The following is a 17,726-nucleotide window of genomic DNA, read 5'->3' as shown; positions in this document are numbered from 1 at the left end:
TATACCTGGCTTCTTTCACTTAGCATTGTAATTTTGACATTCATGCATGTTATTGCTTGTAGCACAGTTGGTTCCTTGTTATTGCTAAGTAGTATTTCATTGTATGGGTATATCACTGTTTAACCATTCATCAATCGATTGACATTTAGGTTTCTAGTTTTTGGCTCTTAAAAATAAAACTGATATTCTTGCTTGTGTAGAAATCTTTGTGTGGACGTAAATTTTCATTTCTCTTAGCTAAATACCTAGAAGTAGAGTGGCAGGGTTGAATAGTAGTTGTGTAAGTTTTCCATAGTGGCTGTACCATTTTACATTCCCAGCAGCAGGGTATGAGAGTCCGGCTGCTCCACGTCCTTGCCAGCATTTGGTATCATCAGTCTTTTTCTTGTTTGCCATTCTAGTGGAAATACAGTGGCACATTATTGCACTTTAGTTTCCCTAATGGCTAAAGATGTTGAGCATCTTTTCATGTGTTTATTGGCCATTTCTGTAAGTTATTTTGTGAAGTGTCTGTTCACATCTTTTATTCATTTCCTTACTGAGTTATTTGTCTTATTATTTTTCAGTTGTAAGAGTTCTTTACATATTCTGAACACAGTTCCTTTGTCTGATGTATGTCTTGCACATGATTTCTCCCACTCTATGGCTTACTTTTTTGCTTTCTTAATGGCATCTTTTCAAGGGTTAACATTTCATTTTGATGAAGCCCAATTCCCCCTACTCTCTACCTTTTTAAAAAATAAAAAATACTTATTTGTGAAATTCTGAGAAATTGTTGTCTAGTCCAAGGTTGTGAAAATATTCTCCCATCTTTTAGAATTTTTACATAAAACTTGATGGTTTTGAATTAGTCTCAATTTAAATTTTTAAATCTTGATTCATTTTGAGTTAATTTTTGCACATAATAGGAAGTAAGGGTCAATGTTCTCTTTTTCCCTACATGAATATCCAGTTGATCCGCTTCGGTTTGTTGAAAAGACTTTTTCCCTCCAGTGATTTGCCTTTGCCACTTTACCAAAAATGAATTCACCAGACGTGTGTAAGTATTTCTGAACCCTTCTTTTCTGTTCCATTGATCTCGTATGTCTGCCTTTACACCAGTACCAAAAGGTCTTGGTTACTGTTGCTTTATGGTGAATCTTGAAATCAAGTAGGGTAAATCCTCCAATTTTTTGTTTTTTTTTAAATCACTCTGATTATGCTAAGTCCTTTGCATCTCCATGTAAATTTTAGTATCAGCTTGCCAATTTCTCCTAAAAAGCCAGCTGCAGTTTTGATTGGGATTGCCTTGAATATACAGATCCAAGTGGAGAGAATTGCCATTTAACACTATTGAATCTTCCAATCCATGAACATAGTGTCTCTCTCCATTTGTTTAGGTTGTCATTAATTTTTTTTACCCATATTTTGTAGTTTTCAATCTAGAAGCCTTGAATGTCTTCTGTTAAATTTATACCTAGGGCTTTTGCATTTTTTGGCAGTACCAATTAAATGGGATTCTTTATCTGATTTCACTTTCCAATTACTTGTTTCTAGTGCATAAGAATTCAGTTGATTTTAATACATTAACCCTTTATCCTGCAGTTTTGCTAAATTACTTTGCAAAATCACAGAATTTTGTTAAATTCACTTATTATTATAGTATTTTGTAGATTCCCTGGGATTTTCTCTATAAACAATTATCAGTAAATAAGGAGAGTTTTACTTTTTCTTTTCCAATCTTTGTGCCTATATTTTTGTTTGTTTTTCTTACCTTATTTCAGTGGCTAGAACCTTCACAACAATGTTGAATAGAATTGGTAAAAGCAGATGTCCTGGCCTTCTTCCTGATCTCAGAGGGAGAAATTCAGTGTTTAACCATTAACTATGGTCTTAGCTGTTGGTTTTCATAGATGCCCTGTATCTGTTTGAGGAAGTTTCCTGCTGATCCTAGTTTTCTGAGAGTTTTTATCATTACTGGGTGTTGTCTTGTGAAAAGATTTTTTCCATATTTATTAAAATGATCATATGATTTTCTGCTTTATTCTCTTAATATGCTAAATTACATTAATTGATTTTCAAATGCAAACAAACCTTGTATTTCTAGGATTCACCCTACTTGGCCATGTTTTATTATTTGTCAGGTATTAGTGTTATGCTGGCCTCAAAAAATGAGTTGGGCACTGATCCATGTATTGTTTGCAAAAGTTCCCATAATTTTTGTGTTATTTCTTCCTGAATGTTTGATAAAATTACTGGTGAAACCATCTGAGACTACAGCTTTCTTTTTGGGGAAGGGTTCTATTAATAAAATCAGTTTCTTTAGTAAGTATGGGAGTATTCATATATTTTATTTCCTCTTATATCAATTTTAGTAAATTTTATTTTCCAAGAAATTTGTGTACCCACATTGCACATTGGTCGGCATAAAGTTGTTTCTCATATTTCTTATCTTTTTAATGTTTGTAGGATTGATGGTAATGACTTTCATTTCATTTCTGATATGATTTGTGTTCTCTCTCTCTTTTAATCAGTCTAGCTAGTGATTTGTCAAATTTTTTTTTTTAAGGAACCAGATTTTGGTTTCATTAATTCTCTCTATTGTCTGTCCTTTTTTAAAAAAATTTTATTTATTTATTTTTAAAAATTGGTACCTGAGCTAACATCTGTTGCCAATCTTTTTTTCCTTCTTCTTTGCCCCAAAGTCCCCCAGTATGTAGTTGTATATTCTAGTTGTAGGTCCTTCTGGCTCTGTTATGTGAGATGCCACCTGAGCATGGCTTGATGAGTGATACTAGGCCCATGCCCAGGGTCCACACCAGCAAAACCCTGGGCCACCAAAGTGGATCGAGTGAACTTAACCACTTGGCCATGGGGCCGGCTCCTTTGCCTGTCTTTTAAAAAATTTCTTTCATATCTGCTTGTCTTCTTATTGTTTCCTTTTTTCTCCTCCTTGTTTACATTGCTTTTCTTTTTCTAGGTTATTGTGCACTTTAGTGTCTAAACTGTTAACGTTTAATGTAATTATTTGTACATTAGAATTAGCTCTACCGTTTGATTGTTTCGTTTGTCCTCTCTGTTTTTCTGTTCTTCTGGTCCTCCTTTCCTGACTTCTTCGAGTTATCTGAGTAATTTTTAACGTTGGGTTTTCGTTTATCTATTGACTTTCTGGCTGTATTTCTTTGGCTATATGTATTTTTCTTTAAGTAGTTCCTCCAGCCATTAAATACTTACCTACTTTTCATAGTCTAGAGTTACTATTGTGTCACTTCAGGTAAAATGTAGAATGTTTGCAGCCATGTAAGCCCCTTCCTGCCACCCCACAGACCTTTATGTTATGGCTGTCGTATGTGTTACATTTATGTATACTGAAAACCCCACTAGACTGTTTGCTTTCAACAGTCTATGCATCTTAAAGAACTTTGCAGGAAAAAATAAATTTGTATTTACCAAGATATTTACCATTTCTATTGCTCTTCCTTCATTCCTAAAGATTTAACTTTCCAGAATTTCCATTTGATTCTTTTTAAACTAGTTTTTCCTTCTCTGCTGAGAATTTCTATCCTTCCAGTCATTTCATTTGTATTTACCTTTATCTAATGGAACATAGAGGTAACAGCTGCTCTAAGGTCTTCATGATAATTTCAACATGTGTATCATCTAGGAATTGGCGTCTGTTGATTACAGGGGTTTTTGTTTTGTTTGAAAATTTGTGAGATTTTCCTAGTTCTTTGTGTGTCAGGTAGTTTTGGGTTGTATCTTGGACATTGTGAATTCCATGTTTAGATTCTGTGTGCTGTGCTCATTCTCTGCACAGTGTTGTTTTTTGTTTTAGCAGGTTTTCATCCTGATTTGATTCAAACTACAAGTTCTGTCTGCTGTCTGTGGACGTTCCCAGATTAGTTTTCCAGACCTTTGCTCTGCTACTTGTGGTCTGTCCTGCATTTCTATGGCTCAGGTGTGAATTTGAGACTTGTAGGAGGTTTTTTTTTAGGTCCTTTGGCCAGAAAGACTTGGTTTCTATGAGTTTTACTCTTCCCACCTCTGCTTCATTGCATAACCCCATAACTGGGCTCACCCTTGGGGCAGAGCTGCTCGAGAAAAGTGAACAAAAATGGGGGAAACTTTTGACTCTCTTCCAAAATCTGTCGCCTTTTCTTTACTTCTTATTGTCCTCAGATAGTTACCTTTTTAAGTTTTGCCCAGAGTTTTTCATTTTAAGTGGGACAGAGAGGCTATAGTGGGTTTATGCCACTATATCGAACCAGAACTCTGGTTTGCGAGCTTTATTTTATTTTATTTTTTTGGTGAGGAAGATTGGCCGTAAACTAACAATTGTTGCCAATCTTCCTCTTTTTGCTTGAGGAAGATTGTCACTGAGTTAACATCTATGGCAGTCTTCCTCTATTTTGTATGTGGGACGCTGCTACAGCATGGCTTGGTGAACGGTGTCTAGGTCCCTGCCTGGGATCCAAACCCACGAACCCCTGGCCACCAAAGCAGAGCACGTGAATGTAATTGCTGTGCCACCAGGCTGGCCCTGGTTTGTGACTTTTAAAAGTCTTAGATATGTGGTATTTTAAAAAAATAGTGTGGCCCTTTATTTTATTTTGTCAAATTACAGTAATACATACAACAAATGTATATTAAAAAAAATTAGAAGCCAAACACCTTAAGCCAAGATGTCATCACCGTGGTTTGCCTGTGTGGCATAGAATTGAGGTAGGATGGGAAACTCTGATCCAATTGCTTCATCTTCATGTTACTGCTTCTGTCTGGGGTTCCCTAGGAGCTGCGGTTAGAAGAAAGGTATGTGGGAATGTTCCAGCCTCATCCTTAAACAAGCATTTGGACTTTTGTGTTAGTGAATAAGCCTGGAAGGTACATCTTCATTCACACCTCAAAGTGATTTAGTTTTCGTTAGATTGATTCCTTAACCAATATCCAGCTGGGGCCAGTGACACTTAAGGGACAGGGCTTTAATTAGGGAGGGGAAGAGAGAGAAGGGCATTGGATAACAGGTGTAGGACATAGGTTGGAATCAGCAGTCCATTCACTTATCACTAATGGATGTAAGATGAAGAGGAAGCAGAGAGGGAGGTCACAAGGGCCAGAAGATAAATTGGGTCTAATTGAGTCTAAGGTGGAGGCTTTTGGGGAAGAGATTCACATAGGATGGGGACTTATCTCCTGAACTCTAGGAAGGATGGTAAACAGCAAATACTCTTAAATGCTTTGCAAGGAGCTGCTGATGATTAAAATATACTTTGGACCATAGACTTCTATCTAGCTGTGACCTTCTCAATATAACTGTGAAATATTTAAAGTAAGATATAGAATTATTATATCTATATATATGTTAGTGGAAATAGCCTATTTTTATGCTTTTGTTCTCATAGTTTGGTATTAAGATTATGATAGCTTCATGAAATAAATTGAGCAGTGTTCAGTCTTTCTCTGGGGAATGGTTTTAGGTAAAAGGAATTATTTGTTGAAGATTAGTTCACGCTCGTCTCTAAAATAATTTTTCTTGGTATCTTTTTAATGTTATATCTTTACATTTCCAGTTATTTCTGTGGTCTGTTAAAGTGTTATACCTTTTTAAAGATAATTTTGGAAGTTTATATTGAGGTAGAAATGCATCCGTTTTCTCTTGTTCTCCACTTTAATGCATAGAATTATGCATAACATTTTCCTAAGCAAAAATTCTAAAGAAAATATTAGCAAGTGGGACCTAACTGTGCAGTAAAAGAATAACATGCATATCTGAATTGGGTTTATTACATAAATGCTAGGATAATTTATGTTAGGAAATACATCACTATAATATAATATGTTAATTAAAGGAGAAATACGTGGTTATCTCATTGGATAAAAAAAAAGCTTCTGAAAAAAATTTAACAGCCATTCCTAATAAAAATTTTAAGTCAAACAGGAATAGAAGGAAACTACCTAAATGTGGTAAAGTCAGGGCTGGCCCCATGGTCTAGTGGTTTTCAGCGCATTCTGCTTCAGCAGCCCAGATTCAGTTCCTGGGCGCGGACCTACACCACTTGTCAGTGGCCATGCTGTGATGGCGACCCCCATCCAAGGTAGAGGAAGACTGGCACAGATGTTAGCTCAGGGCAAATCTTCCTCAAGCAAAAAATGAGGAAAATTGGCAACAGATGTTAGCTCAGGGCAAATCTTCCTCAAGCAAAAAGTGAGGAAAATTGGCAACAGATGTTAGCTCAGGGCAAATCTTCCTCACCATAAAACAAAACCAAAAAACCCAAACCAAAACAACAACAACAACAAAAACATGATAAAGACTATTTACCTAAACACAACAACAAACAAATATATTAAATTATGAAATACCAAAACCAAGACATGAGGATCAAGGACAGTGTGAAAGTTCCTGCTATCACAACTATTATATAGCTTAGTTTTATTGATTTGGGCTAGTAACATAAGGCTAAATTCTTTATTTCCAGAAGATATAGTTCTAGAAAACCTAAGAGACTCATCTGGAAGACTTAGCACCAGTAAGAAAATGTGGTAAAGTGGCTGGGTATAAGGAAGATAAATCAATAACTTTTCTTGATTTTGCAATACACAGTAAAGAATGGAAGTAAAACAGAACAGAATGTATTCTCATCTTACATGTGTTAAATATTTGTGTTATTATGCTTTTAAAATTAAGAGCTTGCCATTTTTGTAGAGCTCAATAAAAAGATGTATGACTTGTCAATTTTGAGAACATTATGAATGTGGAGTGAGGTAAAACACACTGAAATCTTTTGGAGAATTATCAAGCTTGCCCACGTGCTGTATTGACTGAGAAACAGTGGAAGAAGAGAATAGCAGCTGCAGCTTCTAAAGGGAACTGGCCGTGAGAAGCAGCCTGCTTCAAAACTGTAGTCACAGACCTCCTGTTAAAGATGGTGCCTGGACCACATGTGTTTTCTCCTTCCCTAAAGTTGGCTATAATCATAAAATAGAGGAAGGTTGGAACAGATGTCAGCTCAGGGACAGTCTTCCTCAGGCAAAAAGAGGAAGATTGGCAACAGATAGTAGATCAGGGCTGATATTCCTCAACAACAATAACTATATATATGTATGTATAATCACAAAGGAAGCATAAAAGATGTTAACTCATAAGGAAAAAGATAATGGTGGAGGAGACAGTGACAAAAGGTTTTAACCATTTTTTGGTAACAGAGAGTAAATGGAGGAGTGGTAACTGGGTTCAGAGGAGGATACAACCTAGTGCCTACAGGGGGTGATGAAGATGTGGGACAAGCCAGCTCGCCCCAGGAATGTCTGCACGGGCTTCAGAGTGCTTGGGGGCTCCAGGTACTCCCAAAGGCAGAGGTCAGTTTTGCAGCTGAAATTGGAAATTCTTTAAAAATCTGTGTCCAGGTCTTTGACCACCTTCTTCTACACCCTCAGCAGACAGGTGACTCACTTCCGTCCCCTTCCTTCTGGGCAGATGGGAAGAACACTGGAACCAGAGATGCTTCAGATTAGAGGGGTGAAGCATGGGGCTGAAAATAAAGGGATTATGGACAAGTCTGCACACTGAAGTGTAGGCCCCTCACCTCCTTCTCCCTTCTCCACTCCTCCCCAGAAGCCAGTAGCTAGATGTGTGTTCTCTCTGCCCTCCCCTACACTTCATTCTCTCTGGCAAGACTGAACAGCTTCGATGAAAAGACCTCTGCTTACTGACATTTGGAGGTCTCCCAATGAGAAGGTGACTGGGTATATATCTGATCATTGTATGGACAAGCCCATCAGTCAGCAAACGTGCCACCCACACCCAGCTTCTGAGCATTCTTTTAGTGCCTCCCTCCTAAATATGAAGAAACACCTGGGGATCACCAGATGTCTGAGGAAAGTCTCAAAAGTGAAAGAGAAAGACCCAAAACAATGAGCCAACAAACAAGGAATCGAATCATGCAAGAAACCGAAGAAAACTAAAGAGCAAAATAAACCCCCCAAAATTAGGAGAGTAAAAGACATTGTTGTGTCAATTAAAAAAAAAAATGTGGGAACAGATTGAATATGAAATTGAGGAGGATGAGGGCAAGGGACTACTTTTTTGAAATCTAAATTTATCTAAGTGTTTTCGCTGACTATTTAGTATTCATTTTTAACTATACACATTTACCATTGTTGTTAAATTAAGCATAGGAAAAAATACTCATTAAGTTTGCATTATTTTAGTTGGGGAAGAGGCCTGGCTTGGTTTCACATTGGCTGTTCATGAACGACTGATGCCTGTGGAGAATTTTGGAGCCTTGGGTTGCTGTTTGGTATTCTGGGCAGATGCTAGTGTAACACGCATTGTGTACAGCCTTTCTCAGAGTCTTTGAGCTGCAGTTGCAGATAGTGTTTTTCACAGGTGGGACACAGGCTGTGGAGTTTGCTGTCCCTGCTCAAATCCAGCTGGGTTACCAACTGTGTGACATTGCTCTAATCACCTCACCTCTCTGATTCTCATTTTCCTCATCTGCAATGTAAGGATGGTAATAAGAGTCCCTATCTCCAAGGGCTGTGATGACAGGGAAGAGATAAGACCTATAGATCACCTAGTACAGTGGGCAGCATGTACTGAGTGCTCATTAAAAGGAGCAGTTCTTGGGGCTGGCCCGGTGATGTAGTGGTTAAGTTCGTGCGCTCTGCTTTGGCAGCCCAGGGTTCTCTAGTTAGGATCCCCGGCATGGACCTAGGTACTACTCATCAAGCCATTCTGTGGCAGCGTCCCACACACAAAATAGAGGAAGATTGACAACAGATGTTAGCTCAGGGCCAATCTTCCTCATCAAAAAACAAACAAAAAAACAAAAAGCAGTTGTTGTGACCAGCAAGCAGATGAACTAGTATGTGTAGACGGTTAAGAAGAAGAAATATTTAAAAAGGAACAAATACAACATTAATGATGTAATAGGCTCTCCTGAACTAGTGGTATTACTTACCAGACTGAAAGCTTCTTATTGCCAGAGAATCTTTCATCAGCATTCCTCAGTGCACATTATTGTACCCAACACTAAGAAACTGCGCAGAGAATGAATGAATGAACCCCTTAGTTTAACTTTCATTTGTAGTGCTATACCTTAGCTTTGGTGTCAGTCTTCTCATCATTAAAGACAACATGTTAGTGTGTTTATATGTCTACAGGAGTGAAGTTTTCATAAACTTACATGTTGCGTTTCAATTACAGGCGTCCATTAGAAAGGTAAAAGGAACAGAACCATGGCTCAGTTTCCAACACCTTTTGGTGGTAAGTTTGTAAAGATTTTCCTTTTTTAATGTACTTTGAAACCATATTTTAAAAAGCTCAGTATTATGGCAAATTTCAAATACACACGTAAGTAGGGGAATAACAGAATCAACCCATCGTCTGTGTACCCTTCATTTAGTTTAAATGATAATCAACTCATGGCCAACATTGTTTCATCTGTATTCTTTTGAGCAACTCTCAGGCATCATATTGTTTCATCCACAAATATTTTAGTACGTGTTTCTAAAAGATAACACTTTTGAAGACATAAGTACGATCCCACATTACACTTATAAAATTTACAGTACGTCCTTAATGCCCTCAGCTATCAAGTCAGTGTGAAAACTTCCCTGATAATGTTTAGATTTTTTTTGTTATAGTTTGTTTGTTCAAATACAGGATCCAAACAAGAGACGTATATGGCAGTGAGTCCAAGCATCTTCGAAGCCCCTTCGTTACTGAATTCTCCCTCCATCTGTTCTTTTCTTTGTAATTTATTTGTTGAAGTGACTGGGTCATTTATTCTATACTTTTTCTGAAAATTCAATTTGGAGTATGGCATTTTTGTTTGTTTTACTTTATCTGCTTGAAACATATCAGTCTACATAAAATGTATTTTTCAGGTAGTTTTTCCTAACATTATTACGAAAGTGTTAAGTACTGTTCTTGCCTGCTGGCCAACTAATTTTTTTTATTTTCAAAAAGAATGTGGCCTATTAATGGATTACTCTTGGCAGCTGTCTGCTCCAGTCATCGTGAAGAGAGTAAGGAGACACAAGCGCTGTTCCTCTGCTCATATCTGTAAAAGCCCCTGTGGGATTCTAATACAGAAGTCTGCAAACCTTTCAAAACCTTAGCGTTATTGCGTTATTTTGTGTTTTGTTTTCATCCCGCTTCTTATTTATTGAGCAAGGGTTTTTTTTTTTTGGTTTTGATTTTGTTTATAGTTCCAGGGATGAATTCTGACAGGGCAATAAAAAATCCCTTCTAGAAACTGCAGGACTGAAAGGCCTGTCTCCATCACCATTTATCCCTAATGTGTAACACATTGCCTGGCACACACAAGGCGTTCAATACATATGTTTCCAGGGACTCAATGACTTGCCACTCTACCTGTCGCTGTTATCCCAGACCCTGTAGTGAGGGGAGATGTGATGTTTAGACGTTTTGCTTTTGTGCTAGGCACATTTGCATTTTGTGTGAAACATACATATTGCCTGCTGCCACCATCTTGGAAAGTGTCTGAAGTTTTGAAAGCCTTCACCCTTGTAATCTATAATTACTTTGGTGAATTTGTTTGAGGAGACCTAAGACTAAGGTGAGGAAGATCTCAGAAATGAGGGGACATGTGGTCAGTCTGAGACCTGAAACTGAAGGAGAGCTTAAATCCCATTCACTTTGGTTTGCCATCGTTTTTTTTCAGCATACCCATTTTTAAAAACAGCTTCAGTGGGGTATAATTGACATACTATATTTTTAGTAAATTTACAGAGTTGTGCAACCATCACAACAATCCAGTATTTGGATATTGTTATCACTCCAAAAAGATTTTCATGCAATTGCATAGGATACTAATTGTGAAACCAACTTTTCCTGTAACTTTCACCTGTAGCATTTAAGACATCTGGAAATGCAGTTTTAAATTAGTCTATTGCTTAAGTTTATGTAAATAAATTGTAGTTATTAACTTAGCATGTCTTTCTACAGTCCTGCTAACTACAGGACTATAAGACAAGTTTTTAAAAAAAGAATTTGTGCCAATGACTTTCTTTTTTATTTTCTAACTTTATATGCATAACTCCCAAGGACAAACGGATGTTAATTTATCAAATCATTTATAATGTGTTGACGGAATCTTAAAGTACTGTGGAAATAGTGTGTGGGAGTGCTTTGTGTTCTCACTGAATAATTTCTTTGTGTTTTCTTTGGATTGTAGGCAGCCTGGATATCTGGACCATAACTGCAGAGGAAAGAGCGAAGCATGATCAACAGTTCCATAGTTTAAAACCAATATCTGGATTTATTACTGGTAATTGGAGTAGTATTTTTACTTATCAGTAGTGCATATATCTGTGGGAAACCTGTTATGCAGAGATAAGGTGGGCACATATGACCGAGGGGACCTTTTCCCTGATTGTCTTAGCCTTGAGCCTGTATGTTTACAGTTGTGTTTCCTGTGATGCGTTCAAGCCTGTTTGCAGTCTCTGATGGATGTCAGGTCACTCGTTTCAGGCATGTCCCTGGTGATGGAAACTGGTTAAGATGAATGGACCACATTCTTTAAGTAATGTAGCATTAGACTGTGGTTCCCGAGTGAAAACACTTGCTTAATTCTCATCTTGAACTGGCTTGGGAAACTTAAGTAAATTAACAGATTCTGAACATTTAAAGAGAAAAAAAAAAAAGGAATTCTCTTATTGCTGTGTCCCCAAAGATCCTTTTGTACTTTGCCGTTTCTATTATCTTTCCTGTTTGATTACTCTTCAGGAATTAGCTTTAGAAAAAATGGGATCTGGATTTCCTGGGGACTTGTTTTTGCGTATGTCTCATAGTTCTCTTTAATTTATTAATTCTTAATCTCAAATTGATGTGATTCTTTTAATCCTTATTACTTATTCTCTATAAATGTATTAGAAATGCCAAAAATTTGAACCGTGGATATTGGGAATGGCAAAGAACTTTTTTATAAAGTAGAAGTATGGGTCATCAGTTTCCCGAAGATTCCTGTAGATTCGCTTTATCGTTAATGTGTAACTGTCACCATCTTAGTTAACAGCATATTAATGAAAATGGACAGTTTACCCCTGCCCTTTTGAGGTGGTTTTTTAAAGTGTTATGTTCTAAAGTAAATGCTGATGGGTTCATTTTGCTGTCACTTATAGACTTACCATTTGGCTTTTATCATGTGTTCAATGTATTATGTACAGGAGTACCAGCCTCTTTCTTATTTTTATAATTTTGCTGTAAGAGAATTTTTGTCAGCTGTTGTTTATTCTGAAACTTTCTCCATTTGATTTGCAGGTGATCAAGCTAGAAACTTTTTTTTTCAATCTGGGTTACCTCAGCCTGTTTTAGCACAGATATGGTAAGTTGGAACTTCATGTAAGCAGAAGGTAAAGTACAATATTCCGATAATATAATTTCTTAACATATAGAAGGAGAACAAATATCTCTAGTCTGAAATACTCTGCTGCTTCTTACCTGAGAAATGCTTCTGAAAAAATATCTTTCTAATATGGGACTAATAAAAAAAAGTGGTGACATTTGCAAGATAACACTGTCACAAAGTTGAATTTCCAGTCGTGAAATCTGTGTTTTGCTGTTTTCTCACCAGTTTGTTTGGCTTCATCCACATCACCCATACTCATCTGAATGTCCACATCTCTTGCTTTATAATGTAATGGTTCTGTATGTTTCATTGGATAAAAAGTAAAGAAAATGTTTGAGGGTTCGTTGTGAAGTAACCAGTGAAATAGTGAAATAACCAGTGTTTATTACAATGTTGTACAAGGAGGGTGCATAATAAATATTGTTGAATTCCTGATTAACTATCACAAATTCACATTCAGTCCTTTGAAACCACAGGAAGGAAAGAGAGTGAGTGAAAAAGGGTGGCAGATATGGTTTTGGGTTCTAGGTTTATGATTTTGGGGAGCTATGCGGAATTCTGTTGCCAAGAAGCCACATTTTCCCCCACTGTGTGGTTCTTACAGTTAATCTTCATATCCCCGGGCTCCTCAGTGTTGGGGAGGCAGCTTGCTGTACTAGAAAGAGCACATGATTTGTAGTCTGATACCTGACTTTGAATCCCAGCTGTACTATTTTCTGTCTTTATGATTTGGAACATGTATTTATCATCTCTAACCTCAGTTTTCTAATCTAGAAAATGGGAAGACGTACTTTGCTTACAGGGTTGTTGAGAGGATTAGTGGACAAACTGTAAATAAAAGAGTTGGTGTGGAATAATAGGCCTTCAGAACGAAACCCAAAAAGGAGCTGCTATCATCATTGGGGACCGGATATTCCACATAACTCAGTTGTCCAACTCATTGCTTGTCCCCTCAAATGATCAGTCTTTTTCTTTATAGTTTTATGGAAATTAACAAAGATTGACGTAGTTCCTCGTTGCCTTCAAGCAGGGTCTACAGAACATAGTCTAAGCTTGATTATGAGCGTCATCAGTGTGAAAATCATTTACTATGTTCTGAAATAGCAAAACTTCTATGGGAAATATATATATATATATACTTATTATCTGTATATATTTGTGGATGGATATATTTGAACGGAAACTAAATGATACCAGATTCCTGTGCTGTTTTTGGTGTCTGCTTTATTTTCTTTTTCCTGGTTGTCAGCATATTGGCTGCAGCCGTCTCAGCTTGTGAGCGTCCTCTGATGACGTCCTTAGCTCTAACTTCTGATCTACTTTGAGCTAGAAAAATCAGATGACCAAAGTTTTGGAGTTACTTTTAAAATAAAATAAAAGGCTGGGAAGGAGAGAGCAAGCGAGAGCACAAGGACTCATGGACATGTGAGCACAACGACTCTGACCTGTCCATTAAGTGCCTAAGTTTAAATGCAAGAGACTTGTGACATCTGTGTTAATTGTAACAAGCTTCTTTTGCTTTACGTTCTGGCCTATGCTTATGTTTCACACCATCGTCAAGATCTCTGACTGGAACCTTCCTTTCCCAGGCTTAACTTCCTCCACTGAATTCTGCTTTTATGCTTTATTCCCCAATTTGTGAAGGTTCATTCAAAAAGCAGTCTAATGATGAATACTCTGCTGTAAGAAAATCTCACTTGGCATTTATTCAATCAGCAGTGGAAAAATATTTATCAGATGTCTGCTATGGGTCAGTGACTGTTGTAGGTCTGAGGATACAGCGGTGAACAAAATAGACAAAATTCCTACTGTCATAGAAATTGTAATCTAGTGGAACGAGGTAGTCGATAGGAGTATAAAAATTGTCACATGTTAGTAAGTGTAATGGAGAAAAATAAAGTATTATCTAGTAAATTCACTTTTTTTCAATTAAAACATTTGTTAGTTTTCCAAACTGTTTTTAGCTAAGTATACCAAAGTCATTTTTCCAACTTAATATTGTTTTTTTTAAAGATTGGCACCTGAGCATTGGCACCTGAGCCAACATCTGTTGCCAATCTTCGTTTTCTTTCTTCCTTTTTTTTCTTGTTCTCTCTGAAGCCCCCCAGTACATAGTTGTATATCCTAGATGTGACTGCTTCTGGCTGTGCCATGTGGGACGCCGCCTCAGCGTGGCCTGATGAGCAGTGCCATGTCTGCACCCAGGATCTGAACTGGCAAAACCCTGGGCCATCGAAGCAGAGCGTGTGAACCTAACCACACGGCCACGGAGCTGGCCCCGCAGCTTAATATTTTTATAGTGAAAATTTTTATTAGCAATACAGATGATGAATTGGCAGTCTTATGTCAAATCAAAATGTTCTTTGTCTTTAATTTTTTCTGACATTTTGTTAAATAAATTTGTGATGGCATATTTTTCTTGACAAGAATTGCTAGTCGGGGGGAAAACCATGCCTCTAAGTATCTTTTCTCAAAAGAAATCCCTTTGGAAATAATCGAAAATTTCCTGAAGCACAGATGTGCTGGGAAGATGGTGGAATAGAGTAGTGCAAAGTATGGGTGAGAAGTATCCTTCCGCGCTGCCTCTGATGCTTGGTCGCTTCGTAACCCTGGGCAATACTTGACCTTTTCAAATTTAGGTTTTAAATTTATAAATAATAACAGCTGACCTAATGGAATAGTTTTCCTTCTCTGTCTCTCATGCTCCTTCTGTGTTCTCAGGTGGTTTTTCTGGTGGGGTCACTGGGAAGGCGCGTGCCCCTTTTGGTCAGGAGAGGGTTTGAGTCTGGGTTTTAGGCCGTCTCGATGTCAGTCATCTGGGGAAGAAGAAAATTTTGGATTGGAACTATTTCTAGTCTCTCTCTCTCTCTTTGGGCCTTACTTTCTTTGCTCTGGACCTCGGTTCAAATAGATGAGTGATGTGGACTGCTGGGGAGTATATGTTGGAAACTTTCTAATTTTTGTTCCATGTAAAAACTATATAACCCCTTGATGAACTTTTGAACTTTAACCTACTAATACTTTGGGTCTACCTATCTGTCCAGTCCAATTTCCAATTAAGAATAAAGGAAAACCTGAATTCTCAGAATACAGAGTCAAGTCAGTGTGTGTAATGCCAAATTATAATAGTGGCCAAAGATGATTCATCTTCCTAGAAATTGTCTTACTAGTAAGGAACTGGAAGGAAACTGGCAAATATCATATATCCTTTTGGCAACTTAAATGCTTAAAATTGTTCCAGCCTTGGGCTGGTGTGGAGAGGGAAGAGAAGAAAGCAGAGGGGAACGGACAGTAGCCTTGAAGGTATAGGAAAGAAAAAAGGTTGAATGAGGGCTTTGGAATTAGAGGGAGTAGGGGCCACAGAAGTAGAGATTAGAGGCTTTTAAGGAGAGAAAGGAGGGGAAGGGAGGGAGCCCCACCTGGAAATGGGCCCTGAGAGAGGAGGAGGGAGCCGGAGACATACAGGCAAAGATTTGAACAGCTTGTTGACCTGGTTCAGGGATGGGTCGTCGGGGCAGGGCAAACAGCTATGTAACATGCACTATGTTAGGATGCTTCTGACTATATGTCAGAAGGGCCTTCCACCCCCAACACGACCAATTTGCCACACTCACTCACTAAAAACCAGTCATCCAGGACTCCTGTTCCTCCCCGCCTGCCTCCCCATGCCTGAGTCTTCCCCATCTCAGTTCATGGCATTGAGCATCTGTCCAGCTGCTAGGAGCCATGCCTGATTACTCCATCAGCATATACTTTTGACTCTATTTACAGACTTTATCCCCAGTCTGGCCGCTTCTGTCTGCCTCCACTGCTCCCATCCTAATCTGTCATCTCTCCTGGGCCCACGGTTGAGCATCCTGACTGGAGTCTCTCTTTCACACTTGCCACCTTAGATTCCAGTCTCCAAACAGCACCCAAACAATCTTTGTAAAAGGTAAATCCGCTTAAAACTCTCCAATGAGAAGGAAATCCCAAGTCATTACCAAGGCCGTAAGGCCCAATATCATCTGGCTCTTGCTTTTTCCCCCTTCTCTTATTTTGCACCGCTCTCTTCCTCAGTTTTTACACTCCAGTTGCAGTGACCTCGTGTCTGTTCTTTAAACGGGCCGGGCTTCTTGTCTCAGGGTCATTGCACTTGGCATTTCCTCTTCCTGTCAGGCAGTTCGTCTAGATCCGCACATAGCTGGCTCCTTACCCTTCAGGTTTCAGTTCATATGGCACCTCCCCAGAGAAGTGTTTCCTGACTGCTAGTCTAAAGTAGTTCCCTCTGCACCTGCTGCGGCCCGCCGTCTCCTCTTTCCCGTTAGCTTGTTTTGTTTCTCAGTAGCACCTATCATGTGGAATAATCCGATTGGTTTTCTCGTTTAGTGTCTACTTGTACTAAAAGATAAGCTCTGTGAGGGCCGACCCTGTCTTTTTCACAGTTTTAACGCCAGTGTTTGTTGGATGAACAAACGAATGAATGAATGACTAGGCTGGATTAATCTGCACAGTGAGGGGTGAGCAGCCCATGACAAGCCTTTGTGGCTGAGGTGGGCTCCTAAAGGAATCCACAGGCATGAGCCCTGGTGCAGTGAGTGAGATGGGGCGAGAGGAGGCTGGTCTTTTCCCTTAATGCTATGATACAAACAAAGTCGTTTCAGAATCGCTCCACTCGTCTCCACTACAGACGCCAGACTTCCTCAGTGGAGTTCAAGATGATGTCAAAGTTCTTTTTGTTTATAAGACTGAGGGTATATGAAGTACCGTGGTTAGAAGTTACTTCAATTAGGTTTTTTTCCCTTCGTTCTATGTGGATATGTTATTTATTTAAAATACTATTCGGTCTATTTATTTTTGTTTTCAATCAGTCTTTTTTTTAAAAAAGATTTTATTTTTGCTTTTTCTCCCCAAAGCCCCCCCAGTACATAGTTGCATATTTTTAGTTGTGGGTCCTTCTAGTTGTGGCACGTGGGACGCCGCCTCAACATGGCCTGATGAGCGGTACCCTGTCCGCGCCCAGGACTTGAACCAGCGAAACCCTGGGCCGCCAGAGCGAAGCGCGAGAACTTAACCACTTGGCCACGGGGCCGGCCCTATGTTTTTATTCAGTTTGTGGGTCTCCTCTCGTCTTTGCGGCCTTAATGTTATTTTTTTGAATACACAACACAACACGGTTCCAAATGCCAAAAGTATACAAAAAAGTGAACTCAGAGAAGTGTCGCTGCCTCTCCTCTCCCTTCATCCCGTCCCCACCTGTTCTATTAGTTTCTTATTATTCTTCCTTTGTTTCTTTTTGTGGAAGAAAAGCAGATCCATGATACATTATGTGTGCATATTTATATTTAAATTATTTCCTCTTCCTTCTTTTAAGGTAACCTCCTATAAATGTTC

The 17,726-nt window shown here is 38.5% G+C and overlaps 1 protein-coding gene across 1 annotated transcript in view; it reads left to right on the top strand.

Annotated features, from left to right (window-relative positions):
* The window catches only part of LOC124234256 (intersectin-1), a 204,100-nt gene that overhangs the window by 49,272 nt on the left and 137,102 nt on the right, over positions 1–17,726 (top strand). Inside the window, exons 2-4 of the mRNA XM_046651506.1 lie at positions 9,185–9,244; positions 11,181–11,273; positions 12,266–12,329. Of these exons, the coding sequence (XP_046507462.1) occupies positions 9,217–9,244; positions 11,181–11,273; positions 12,266–12,329 (185 nt within the window). The 5' untranslated portion in view covers positions 9,185–9,216. The remainder of the gene's footprint in view (positions 1–9,184; positions 9,245–11,180; positions 11,274–12,265; positions 12,330–17,726) is intronic.

This window comes from Equus quagga, unplaced genomic scaffold (assembly GCF_021613505.1).
Source record: "Equus quagga isolate Etosha38 unplaced genomic scaffold, UCLA_HA_Equagga_1.0 73442_RagTag, whole genome shotgun sequence".
Taxonomy (NCBI): Eukaryota; Metazoa; Chordata; class Mammalia; order Perissodactyla; family Equidae; genus Equus; species Equus quagga.
Note: the sequence above shows the minus strand (reverse complement) of the source record. Positions and strands in the feature narration are given on the sequence as shown.